The sequence below is a fragment of the Heterodontus francisci genome, chromosome 40 (assembly GCF_036365525.1).
Source record: "Heterodontus francisci isolate sHetFra1 chromosome 40, sHetFra1.hap1, whole genome shotgun sequence".
NCBI classification, from domain to species: domain Eukaryota; kingdom Metazoa; phylum Chordata; class Chondrichthyes; order Heterodontiformes; family Heterodontidae; genus Heterodontus; species Heterodontus francisci.
Window position 1 is genome coordinate 7,685,758 of NC_090410.1, and position 13,246 is coordinate 7,699,003.

At 45.8% G+C, this 13,246-nt stretch overlaps 1 protein-coding gene across 2 annotated transcripts in view; it reads right to left on the reverse strand.

Annotated features, from left to right (window-relative positions):
• The window catches only part of ppp1r13l (protein phosphatase 1, regulatory subunit 13 like), a 62,349-nt gene extending 53,885 nt beyond the window's left edge, over nt 1–8,464 (reverse strand). For both annotated transcript variants that reach the window (XM_068019263.1, XM_068019262.1), the window contains exon 1: nt 8,252–8,464. In XM_068019263.1, the coding sequence (XP_067875364.1) occupies nt 8,252–8,448 (197 nt within the window). In that variant the 5' untranslated portion in view covers nt 8,449–8,464. The remainder of the gene's footprint in view (nt 1–8,251) is intronic.
• Between the last annotated feature and the right edge of the window lie 4,782 nt (nt 8,465–13,246).

Genomic DNA, 13,246 nt, shown 5'->3' on the forward strand with positions numbered 1-13,246 from the left:
TTTGGAATACAGAGTGGAATCTCAAAATTTGTCGATGCCACTAAACTTAGAACCATAGAAAACTTGGAGGTGCGGCAAACAGTAAGGATGATATGAACCGCCTGCGAAATAACAGACAGGCTAGTGGAGTGGGCAGACAGGAGGCAGATGGAATTTAATACCGACTGGTGTGAGGTGATGTATTTTGGCAGAAGGAATAGGAAGAGGCAATATTAATGGCACAGTTCTAAAGAGTGTACAGGGACAGAGGGACCTGGGGGTGCATGTGCATCGATTTTTGAAGTTGGCAGGATGTATTGAGAGAGTGGTTAGTAAAGCATATGGGATCTTGGGCTTCATAAATAGAAGCAATGGGTACAAAAGCAGAGACGTTATGCTGAACCTTTATAAAGCTCTTGTTAGGCCCCAACTGCAGTATTACGTCCAGTTCTGGTCACCACACTTTAGGAAGGATGTGAGGGTCTTTGAGAGGGTGCAGAGGAGATTTACCAGAATGGTTCCAGGGATGAGGGATTTTAGTTACAAGGTTAGGTTGGAGAAGCTGGGGTTGTTCTCCATGGAGCAAAGGAGATTGAGGGGAGATTTAATAGAAATGTACAAGATTATGATAGGTTTAGATAAGTTAGACAAGGAAAATCTGTTCTCATTAACTGATGATACAAGGACTAGGGGACACAGATTGAAGGTTTTGGGTAAGAGATACAGGGGGAATATGAGGAAGACCTTTTTTTACACAGCAGGTGGTAATGACCTGGAACTCACTGCCCACAAGGATGGTGGAAGCGGAGACGATCAATGACTTCAAAAGGAAATTGGATGACCACTTGTAGGGCTATGGGGATCGAGCGGCGGAGTGGGGCTGACTGGATAGCTCTGTGGCGAGTCAGTATGGCCTCAATGGGCTGAATGGCCTCCTTCTGTTCAAATATTGCAAAATCCTGGCACACAAGTGCCATCAGCCTCTGTTCCTCTCTCCCTCTGCCAATAACAACTTGTCTTTTCACAATGAGTAAACTAAAGTGAATTCTGTACAAATGTTGCAAGATCCTGGTACAGGAGAGCCATCAGCCAAGCGTAGCTAGGAAGTTTTGGCGTCAACAGTCACACTGCCGTGCTGTACCAGGGGAGTGTTGCTTTATCAGAGGGAGCCAATGTTTCATAAAATCATAAAACGATTACAGCACAGGAGGTGGCCATTCGGCCCAACGTGTCTATGCTGGCTCTCTGCATGAACAACCCAGCAAATCCCACTTTCATGCCTTTTCCCCATAGCCTCAATTTTTTTTCTCATCAGATATTATCCAATTCTATGTTAAAAGCCACAATTGAATCTCCCTTCACCACACTCTCAAGCAGTGCATTCCAGATCCTAAACACTCGCTGCGTAAAAAAGTTTTTTCATGTTGTCTCTGGCTCTTTTGTCATTCACCTTAAATCAGTGTCCTCTGGCTCTCAACCTTTCCACCAATGGAATAGTTTCTCCCTATCTACTCTATCCAAACCCCTCATGACTTTGAACACCTCTATCAAATCCCCTCTTTGCTAAGGAGAACACAGTGGCGCAGTGGTTAGCACCGCAGCCTCACAGCTCCAGTGACCCGGGTTCAATTCTGGGTGTTGCCTGTGTGGAGTTTGCAAGTTCTCCCTGTGTCTGTGTGGGTTTTCGCTGGGTGCTCCAGTTTTCTCCCACAGCCATTATAAATTGCCCCTAGTATAGGTAGGTGGTAGGGAAATATAGGGACAGATGGGGATGTGATAGGAATGTAGGATTAGTATAAATGGGTGGTTGATGGTTAGCACAGACTCGAAGGGCCTGTTTCAGAGCTGTATCTCTATATTTATTTAAACAGCCTCTGTTACTCCAACCTATCAACGTAACTGAAGTCCCTTATCCATGGAACCACTCTCTCTAATGCCTTAATGTCCTACCTTTAGGAATGCCCAGAACTGGACTCTAATTGAGGCCGAACCAGGTTTTATAGAAGATTCACCATAACTTCCTTGCTTTTGTACTCTGTGCCTCTATTGATAAAGTCTAGGATTTCGCATGCCATGTAGAGGAGACATTTAAGCCTTGATGTTCAATGGCATTACCATCACTGAATCCCCCACTATCAACATCCTGGGGGTCACCATTGACCAGAAACTGAACTGAACCAGCCACATAAATACTGTGGCTACAACAGCAGATCAGAGGCTGGGAATTCAGCGGCGAGTAACTCACCTCCTGACTCCCCAAAGCCTGTCCACCATCTACAAGGCACAAGTCAGGAGTGTGACTCTCCACTTGCCTGGATGGGTGCAGCTCCAACAACACTCAAGAAGCTCGACACCATCCTGGTCAATGGTGACTGCCAGGATGTTGATCAAGGGGAGATGGTTAGATTCTCTCTTGTTGGAGATGGTCATTGCCCAGTACTTGTGTGGCGCGAATGTTAACAATAAGAACTGGGGTTCTGGCATCAAAGGAACCCCTGCTCGTCTTTACATAGTGCTGTGGGATCTTCCGCGTTCACCTGAGCTACAGAACCGGCATGTGAGGCCTCGGCTTAAATGTCTCATTTAAATGGCATACGAAATCCTAGGCTTTATCAATAGAGGCATAGAGTACAGAAGCAAGGAAGTTATGGTGAAATAAAAACAAGGAATGCTGGAACCACTCAGCAGGTCTGGCAGCATCTGTGGAAACAGAAGCAGAGTTAACGTTTCGGGTCAGTGACACTTCTCGGAACTGATGGTGAACCTGCTATAAAACCTGGTTCGGCCTCAATTAGAGTATTGTGTCCAGTTCTGGTGGTGCTATTTTTAAAAAATTCATTCATGGGATGTGGGTATCGTTGGCTAGGCCAGCATTTATCACCCATCCATAACTGCCCTTGAGAAGGTGGTGGTGAGCTGCCTTCTTGAACCGCTGCAGTCCATGTGGTGTAGGTACACCCACAGTGCTGTTAGGAAGGGGGTTCTAGGATTTTGACCCAGCAACACTGAAGGAACGGCGATATAGTTCCAAGTCAGGATGGTGTGTGGCTTGGAGAGGAACTTGCAGGTGGTGGTGTTCCCATGCATCTGCTGCCCTTGTCCTTCTAGGTGGTAGAGATCGTGGGTTTGGAAGGTGCTGTTGAAGGAGTCTTGGCGAGTTGCTGCAATGCATCGTGCAGATGGTACACACTGCTGCCACTGTGCGCTGGTGGCGGAGGGAATAAATGTTTAAGGTGGTGGATGGGGTGCCGATCAAGCAGACTGCACTGACCAACTTCTCGATCCTCCCAGCTGCTGTGCAGGCAAAAATGGCTGCTCCATTAAAAACTGCGACTCCACTTCAAATTAATTCCCGAAAACCTGGGCACGCCGTCTCTCTTCAAAGCATTGCTCCATTTATTTATTGAGTGCCGCCTTCCCGTAATTGAATCCCAGCCTCTGGAGCCAGGTCGGTGGGCTATTCGACTGTGTGGAGCAGCGCAGCAGAGCCAAATGCTGTCTGCCTCACTGGATGCAAGAGATTGCAAGACACCGATTGGGTCAGCAAACTGTTTGGGCAATTGGAGAGAGGGAGAGGGAGGGGATAAATCCAGGACCTTGTTACACGGCACTCTTCAGTACCACACCATGCAGTGTATTCATGCAGGCAGAAAGGGGAGGGGGAGCTCAGGATGAATGTCAGGACACTAATGAATATTCCTTTAGACAGGCCTGTGCATGTGAAAATTCTTTTCCTTTGCTAGGAGGATGACATGTACTAGAAACTATTTCGCTGAATTGCTGAATTTAAGAGACAGTTCATGTGAATCTTAATCTATCACCTTGCAAATAACTGACTCAATCAACTGGTATTTTCTTCAGAAATGTGGTCATCAGAATGATTCACACGTAGGCAAGTCTCTGGCCCATTGTTCTGTCAAGCTCATCCTTCTGTAGCTGCTTTGCAAAAGGTATTTAGTCAAATCGGTAAAATTGGGAGCTGGCTGGCTGGTTTAAGATGAAAAACACTGTCCTTGTGCAACCATGAATAGCTTTTGTCACTACCCCCGACGCAGTGGGTGAGGCTGAACTCATGCAACTGTGATCAACCACAATGTCCAATGTAAAAAAAAAATCTCTTAATTACGGCCAGCTTCTCATCACTCACCCTTTCTGTAGGGCAGTCCAACACAAAAAGAGGTTGACTGTTCAGGCGAGAATACAGGAAGCACACTTTCATACCAAGGATTTTGAAAATGTGAAATTCTCTGCCCAAAAAGGCTGTGGATGCTGGCGAGGGGTGTCAACTGAAATTTTCAGGACTGAAATCAGATTATTATTAGACAAGAGCGTCAAGGCATAAGGATCGAAGGCAGGTAAATGGGGCTCAGCTATAGATCAGCCAAGGTCTAACCAAATGGCAGGAACAGGCTCGAGGGGCTGTGAATGGTCTCCTCTTGTTCCTAAGGCAGCTGCCAGCCTCCAATAACTATGCCAAGTGACCATATTTTGAAAGCCTAAACCATTACAGGACAAACCCAGTCAAGTCTGTCTGGGTTATACTGTGGAACTTGCAACAACGAGAGGTGGTCTCAGTGAAACATTTAACATTCTCAGAGAACTCGACAGCGTAGATACTAAGAGGTTTTTTCCCCCTGGCCGGAGAGTCTAGGACGAGGGGTCACAGTCTCAGGATAAGGGCTCGGCCAATTAGGACTGAGATTCATAGATTCATACAGCACTGAAACAGGCCCTTCTGCCCACCGAGTCTGTGCCGACCAACAACCACCCATTTATACTAATCCTACATTAATCCCATATTCCCTACCACATCCCCACAATTCTCCTACCACCTACCTACACTAGGGGCAATTTACAATGGCCAATTTACCTATCAACCTGCAAGTCTTTGGCGAGAGAGGAGGAGAAATTTCTTCACTCGGAAGGTTGTAAATCTTTGGAATTCTCTACCCCAGAGAGTGTGGATGTTCAGTCGTTGCGTATATTCAAGACTGAGATTGATAGATTTTTGGGTCATTTTTTGAGAATTAAGGGATATGGGGATGCAGCTGGGAAGTGGAGATGTTGGTGGAAGATCACCCATGATCTTACTGAATGGCGGAGCTGACTCGAGGGGCTGAATGGCCTAATCCTGCTTCTATTTCTTACTTTCTTAAACTGACTTACCTTCTCACAGCAAGAATGTGCTTTGATATAGCACCTTTAATGTTTTTAAAAAAAAACTTACCCCAAGAAGTTTTACAGATACATTTAGATATAGAGGGAAGAGGTTACTGAAACCTTGGTTAAGAAGTTGTCTTGAGAAAGTTTTTGAAGGCAGAGAAAGGTGGAAATGTGCAGAGTTGGACGTCAAGAGGCTATTACATCGAATTGACAGCACAGAAACAGGCCATTCGGCCCGACTGGTTCATGCTGGTGTTTATGCTCCGCACGAGCCTCCTCCCACTCTACTTCTCCGCGTCTTATCAGCATCTCCTTCTATTCCTTTCTCCCTCAAGTGTTTATCCAGCTGCCTCTTAAATTCACCTCAACTATTCCATGTAGAATCACAGAATGGTTACAGCACAGGAGGAGGCCATTTGGCTAGTTGAACCTATGCTGGCTCTTCAAGAGCAATTTAGCTAGTCCCACTCTCCCGCCTTTTCCTGTAGCCCTGCAGATTTTGTTATCCCTTCAGCTGCTTCTCTAGTTCCCTTCTGAAAGCCAAGAATGAATCTGCCTCCACCGCACTCTCAGGCAGTGCATTCCAGATCTTAACCACTCGCTGCATAAACAGGTTTTTCCTCATGACACCTCTGTTTCCTTTGCTTTAAATCTGTGTCCTCCGGTTCTTGGCCCTTCTCCATTCTCACCATCTCTGGATAATGGAGTTTCCCCTGAATCCCTTATTGGATTTATATATATTTATGGCCCCGAGGTTTGGTTTCACCCACAAGCGGAAACATGCTCACTACTATCAAACCCTCAGGTTCTCTTTGAAGAATGTAAGAAAAAGGAGCAGGAATCGGCCATAGGGGCCCTAGACCTTGCTCTGCCATTCTTGGCCTCAACTCCACTTTCCTGCCTGTTCCCTGTAACCCTTGATCCCCTGTAGTTCAAGAATCTGTCTCTCAGCCTTGAATATATTCAATAACCCAGCCTCCACAGCTCTTTGGGGCCGAAAATTTCACAGATTCACAACCCTCAGAGAAGAAATTCCTCCTCATCTCTCGTCTTAAATGGACAACCTCTTATTTTGAAACTATGCCCCTTCGTTCTAGATTCCCCCACAAGGGGAAACATCCTCTCATAACCGACCCCGTGAAGGCCCCTCAGAATCTTAAAAGCTGCGGATGCAGGAAATCTGAAATAAAAACAGAAAGTACTGGAAATACTCAGCCCTCTCATTCTTCTAAACTCCAATGAGTATCGGCCCAACCTTTCCTCAAAAGGCAATCCCTTCATCCCAGTAATCAGCCCAGTGAACCTTCCCTGAACTGCCTCCAATGCAAGTATATCCCTCCTTCAGTAAAGAGACCAAAACTGTACGCAGAATAAAAAGAGCCCCAGCCTGCTCAAGTCTTTCAGGCAGCTGCAGTCACTGATGGCGGATAAGAGAAATGCAGGGAAAGGACAAAGAACCGAAGGGTGTGGGAAAGCGATGCAGAGCTGGTTTCAGAAATAGTACGGGCCAAAGCCAGGGATGGGGAGAGGCCGTGGAGGGATTAGGAATTAGACAAATTTGAATTTCTTGTGCTGGGAGCCAATACGAAGCGAGAAGGACAGGATTGACGACAGCAACTTAGTCCAAAATATAATCTGGGTGACTGAGTTTTGTATAAGTAAAGGTTATGCAAGGTAGAGTCTCAATCGAGTCTTAAGGTGACAAAAGCCAAAAGGAGGAATCCCGTTCCTAATTATTAACACATTGCCATTGTATTTAAATCCAAGCAGTCAATTTTCTTCCCTTATACTTCAACTCAAACTCCGAGGCTGAATTCCAGACTCCAGGCTGGAAACTAGGACAAGTCTCACCATGTTTGATACAACACAGCTGTTACTTCAGACAGAACGCAATCACCATTTTATAGATCTCCAGACACAATACCAGCCACTACTATTCTCTAGAACACAGGACTTGCTCTTTCAAAAGCTATTAAAACTTTCCAGGATATTTTGAGAAAGCCTTCACCATTACACAATGGAATTGCCACATAGTCATGAAGTACTATTATCATTAATCAACATATCTGGGCATAGAATAAAAGAAACCTCCAAATTAAAGATTCTAAACTAAATCAAATGGAATGAAAACCAAGAATGCGGAGTTAACGGATTCCACCACAGGCGGTGATTTTGAGAGAGGGGTGGCGGTTACAAATTGGCTTCAGTACCCCTTCACCCCCAGGCGAGGGATGGCAAATCAACCAGGGTAACCTGCTCTTGATCGTTAATTATTGGCTTCCCCTGAAGGGCTTGACTGCTGCGATGCCCACCCCACCCCCCCCCCAGTCAAATAGTCCCTGACGCTTTCTATTGCCAAACAACTTCTATGCATACAGTGCCTTTAACGTAATTAAACATCGCAAGGCTCCTCACAGAAGCATTGAAACAAAATTTGACACCTAGCCAAATAAGGAGATATTAGGGCAGATCACCAAAAGCTTGGTCAAAGAAGTAGGTTTTAAGGAGCATCTTAAAGGAGGAGTGGGGCAGAGAGGCGGAGGGGTTTAGGGAGGGAATTCCAGAGCTCGGGGCCCAGGCAGCTGAAGGCACGGCCGCCAATGGTGGAGCGATTAAAATCAGGGATGCTCAAGAGGCCAGAATTAGAGGAAGGCAGAGATCTCGGAGGGTTGTGGAGCTGGAAGAGGTTACAGAGATAGGGAGGGATTTGAAAACAAGGATAAGAATTATAAAATCGAGGCATGGCTTCACCAGGAGCCAGCGCAGATCAGCGAACATAAGGGGTGAACGGGACTCGGTGCACGGGCAGAGTCCTGGATGAGCTCAAGTTTACGGCGAATGGAAGCTGGATGGTCAGGCAGTAGGGAAATTGAGTAGTCCAGTCTGGAGGTAACAATGGGCATGGGTGGGTGAGGGTTGCAGCAGTTGAAGAGCCGAGGCAGGGTGGGGTTGGGCAGAGCTGGAAATCTCACTGCCCATACTCACTGTACCAAGGCAAGGAGGAACTGCAGAAATAAATGCACAAAATAAACTATGTTGGTGAGAGAGAGGGGTGTGGGGTAACAACGTAGACCTTGGGGGAGGGAGTTTTAACCTCAGGACCACTTACAGCGTCTCCCTCGCCTGTAGCTGCAGCTCCACTTCAGACGCAAACAAAGAGAAAAAAAAAGTTTTGATGAATAACGAATTCTTCTGCACACCTCCCGATGTGGGCGAGAAAACTTTCGTTGTTTCTCCTGAAACTTTTCCAGCGCACTGGGTCTCCGCGCAGGCGCAGTGCTGACCGCAGCCGCTGAAGCTCTGCATCCAGGTAACCGTCGCCAGGTGTACCTCGGAGGGCAGCGGTGCGCAGGCGCGCCGCCGCTTTGCCTTCTGGGACTTGTAGTCCTCCCCCCCCCCCCCCAAAGAGACTCCAACTACCAGCAGCCCCTGGTTTGGGAGGGAGGGCTGTCTGAATGATTAAACCTGTTGCCAACCCTCCAGGATTGCCCTGGAGCCTCCAGCAATTTAAAGATTGATCTCCTGCAGATTCAAGGGGGAAAAAAAAAAATCATAGGAACATTTAAAAAACAAAGTGTCCAAAATTTCATTTTCTTGGGACATTTTTACATCAAAGCAGAAAGAGGCCATTCAGCCCATTGTGACTGTGGGGGCTGATAAAGAGCCACCCAAGCCTAATCCCACTTTCCAGCTCTTAGTCCACAGCCCTGCAGGTTACGGCACCTTGTGTTTATTTCCAATGTGATGAGGGTTTCTGTCTCTACCACCCGCTCAGGCAGTGAGTTCCAGACCCCCATCACCCTCTCGGTGAAAGAAGATTCTCCACAACTCCCCCTAATTGTTCTGCCAATTACTTTAAAATCTATTCCCCCTGGTCATTGATCCTTCTGCTCAGGGAAATAGGTCCCTTAGCCTCCTTTTCCCCAGCAAAACAACCCTAGACTATGCAATCTTTAATCAGAGCTAAAATTCTCCAATCCTGCCAACATCCTTCTGAAGAAGGGTCACTGACCCGAAACGTTAACTCTGCTTCTCTTTCCACAGATGCTGGCAAACCTGCTGAGTGGTTCCAGCATTTCTTGTTTTTATTTCAGATTTCCAGCATCCGCAGTATTTTGCTTCTATATTACTGCCAACATCCTTGTTGATCTAGTGCGATCACATACTTCCTATAAATGTGCAGTCTAGAACTGTATGCCGCACGCTAGCTGTGCTCTGTGAGCTGTTTATTAGTTGTAAAAAATATTGGCGGTAGGAACAGGAGCGGACCATTCAGATCTTCGAAACTGTTCTGCCATTCAACTAGATCGTGGTTAATCTGTACCTTAATTTAATTTACCCGCCTTGATTCCGTATCCTTTTATATCCTCGTATTAAAGGCGGGGGAGAAACGCAATTTGATTGTTACCCGACTCCTGAATGTCAATCAAATTTTGTTTTCCAATTGGGGGGGGTGGGGTGGGAAGGCAGCTTGCGAGGATGGGCGTGTTGGGCGACCAGTGGTGGGAGAGTGGATGCGGGGCATTTGGAGGCATATCACACGATCATGGCTATATCGGACCAGAGATTGCAACCCGAGTCAGCACCCAATAGATCCTATCCATACCGAATAAAGACAGACAGATTTGCATTTATATAGCACCTTTCATGACCTTAGGAGGTTCCAAAGCATTTTGCAGCCAATTTGCACACAGCAAGCTCCCACAAACAGCAATGTGATAATAACCAAATAATTTGTTTTATTGATGTTGGTTGAGGGATAAATACATGGCACTAGGAAGAACTCCTTTGCTTTTCTTTGAAATAACAGCTGTGGGATCATTTACGTCCACCTGAGAGGGCAGACGACACCTCAGTTTAACATCTCATCCAAAAGACAGTACCTCCGACAGTGCAGTACTCAGTGCTGGCAGTGGACACAGGCAACACTCAGTAAACACAAACTAAAAATCACATAATGCCCGTGACTGGTGGCACTTGCATGCCCACTCTCCTGGTCACCAATACCCATCAGGTCTAACTGGCACCCCATGAGCTCTCACCTTGACTAACATCAAGAACGGACAACATTGCTCTACATTCAACCCATCCATTCCTAGTCACAATACCGCAGCACAATGAGTGACATACTGACTGCTTACATTCCAACTAACACCAGACAACAGACTAACACCATAAAGCAGGGTGATAAAGAACAACTGTGAGATACTGATAAAGCCAGTCTCTATCGAGCATTTAGTATTGGGCAATATCCCAATGGAATGCACATCTCACTTAAATATCTGTTCCCCACAGCTTGGAATGTGGAATGCGCAATGTGCATTTTCAAACAGGAGTTATCAGGATAGGGTTATGGAATGCATTCCAAGGATCAATCTAGTCCTTGACGGCTACATAAATCCTGATAGTGTCTCTTCAGTCTGATAAGCTGGAGTTTCCTGATAGTGTTCATAACTGGGTTTGACACTGAATCATTCTCTTTCCCTCTCACAACCGTTTTTGTCTCTACTTGCTAATCAGTTCCAAGTTGTTCATCCCAAGCTTCAAACGTACTTTCCAACACAATCGCCTTCTTCCTACATCTTTACTACATTGAAGTTTGAAGCCCTGTTCTACTCCAGCTGAAAACTGTGGAATTCCTTACCTCCCTCTGCCTCCCCTTTGTTCTAAAATTACATTGCTTTCAAAACCACACATTTCTAAATTAATTCCATCTTCACAAGCAAGGAAGTTATGCAAAAGTAGGGAAGTCATGCCAAATGCAGGGAAGTTACGCCAAACTTTTATGTATCACGGGTTAGGTCACAGCTGGAATACTGTGGGCATTTCTGGGCACTACGTTTTGAGAAGGATGTCAAGGCACAGAAGAGATTTACTAGAATGGCACCAGGGTTGAAGGTCCTATGTTACGTGAAGATGTCTGGGGTTGTTGTCCTTGCAGCAGAGATGGTTGAGGGGAGATTTAATAGTGGAGTTCAAAATGATGAGGGGCTTTGAAATAGAAAAAATAAGAAACAGTTTGCACTGGCAGAAGGACACAGCTTTAAGACAATTGGTAAAAGAACTAGACAGGGAATAAAAAGAATTTGCATACAACACCCCATTGCTGATTAAACTACAACTCCCACAGCACGTGCCAATAAACTAGAAAAGATGTATGTGCAGAGAAAACCCCAGCATCATTCACACCAGAATAAAATAGCCAAGTGTTAAGAATTGGATGGGAGAGATGACAAGAGCCAAGTCACATAGAGGCAAAGGTTCAACTCTGGTTTGTGCTCAGCTCAGATCTACAGTCCACCTTCCATTTACTTTGTACATTCTGATCCGCCCATCAACCAACAGGGAGAGCGGAAACCTCATTAATTTAAGACACAAGTGAGCTTCCCCTGGTCAAAATTCAGATTGGCTTCTTCAGGAGCTAAATATATGAGCAAATTTTCATTTTCATGAGTGCCTCATCAGAACTCAGGGCGGACCCAAAATCTTCACAAACTATGATTTACTTTTGAGGTGTCAACCTTGGCTCATTCTGCAAGTTGTGACTTCGAGGCCCACTCCAGTGACTAGGCAGACAGCTCAGTGGTGTACGAGGGGGAGTGCTGCACTGTCGGGGGTGCCATCTTTTGGATCAGACATTAAACTGAGGTTCTATCTGCCCTCTCAAGTGGACGTAAAAGCTCCCATAGCACTATATTAAAGAAGAAAGGGGGTTCTTCCCACACTGTCCCGGCTAATATTGTCCTTTAACAAATATCACTAAAAAACAGATGATCTCGTCATTATCTCATTGCTGCTTGTGCTCAAATTGGCTGCTGCGTTTCTGACATTACAACATTGACTACACTTCAAAAAGTACTTAATTGGCTGCAAAGTGCTTTGGGACATTGAAGTTCATGGTCATCATGGCTGATCTGTTGCCTAACTCAATGTCCCCACCTTTACCCCGTTAATACCTTAGTTAAGAGACGGCACAGTGGCGCAGTGGTTAGCACCGCAGCCTCACAGCTCCAGCGACCCGGGTTCAATTCTGGGTGCTGCCTGTGTGGAGTTTGCAAGTTCTCCCTGTGTCTGCGTGGGTTTCCTCCGGGTGCTCCGGTTTCCTCCCACATGCCAAAGACTTGCAGGTTGATAGGTAAATTGGCCATTAGAAATTGCCCCTAGTATAGGTAGGTGATAGGGATAGGTGGGGATGTGGTAGGAATATGGAATTAGAGTAGGATTAGTATAAATGGGTGGTTGATGGTCGGCACAGACTCGGTGGGCCGAAGGGCCTATTTCAGTGCTGTATCTCTAAACTAAACTTAACAAAAATCTATCAACTTCAGGTTTACAATGAACAATTGATCTGGAATCAATTGTTGTTTGCGGAAGAGTTTCCCAAACTTCTACCACTCTTTGTGTGAAGAAGTGATTTCTAATTTCACTCCTGAAAGGTAAACCCAGACTACGTAATTGAAGTAAAGTCATGATTGGGGCTCAGGAGAATGATGGATGACGAGATGGACACAGAGTGGTTGCGGGGGGCTCCCTCACTCTTGCACCAGGAGCATCAGCCTCGAATTTGAGCTCAAGTCTCTGCAGCAGAAGTTGAACTGACAACCTTCTGACTCACTGTTGCATCACAGTTGAACTCTCTACAACTACTGTGCAAAAGCTACAGGTCAACAATGTCACATAACAAACGTTAATTTTTAACCAACCTTTTAGACCCACCACACCCTCTGTGAGCACAGAGCAATTGTGCATGCTATATGCAGGGCTGGAAAATACCAAGTTTGTGTTTTAAAAGTTTATTGATTGTAGGAAGATCGAGGGAGATTGCGTTCTGCAGTTTGAAGGCCAGGAGGAAGAATAGGTTAAGAGTAGAGAATTGTGTAGATCAATCGGGCACATTCCTGTCCTGTCAGGCAGAGGAGGACTGGGTCAGGTCACTGTGAGAGCTGCTGGATCCCGATGACTCAAAGCACAACTCAGATTCCAGAACGGGTAATGAAAAAAACATGTCAATGCTGAAAATTTGAACTGAAATCAGAAAAAAATGCCGCACTGGAAATAATAAACAACTAGGTCAGCAATCTGAAAGAGATGACAGGTTAACGTT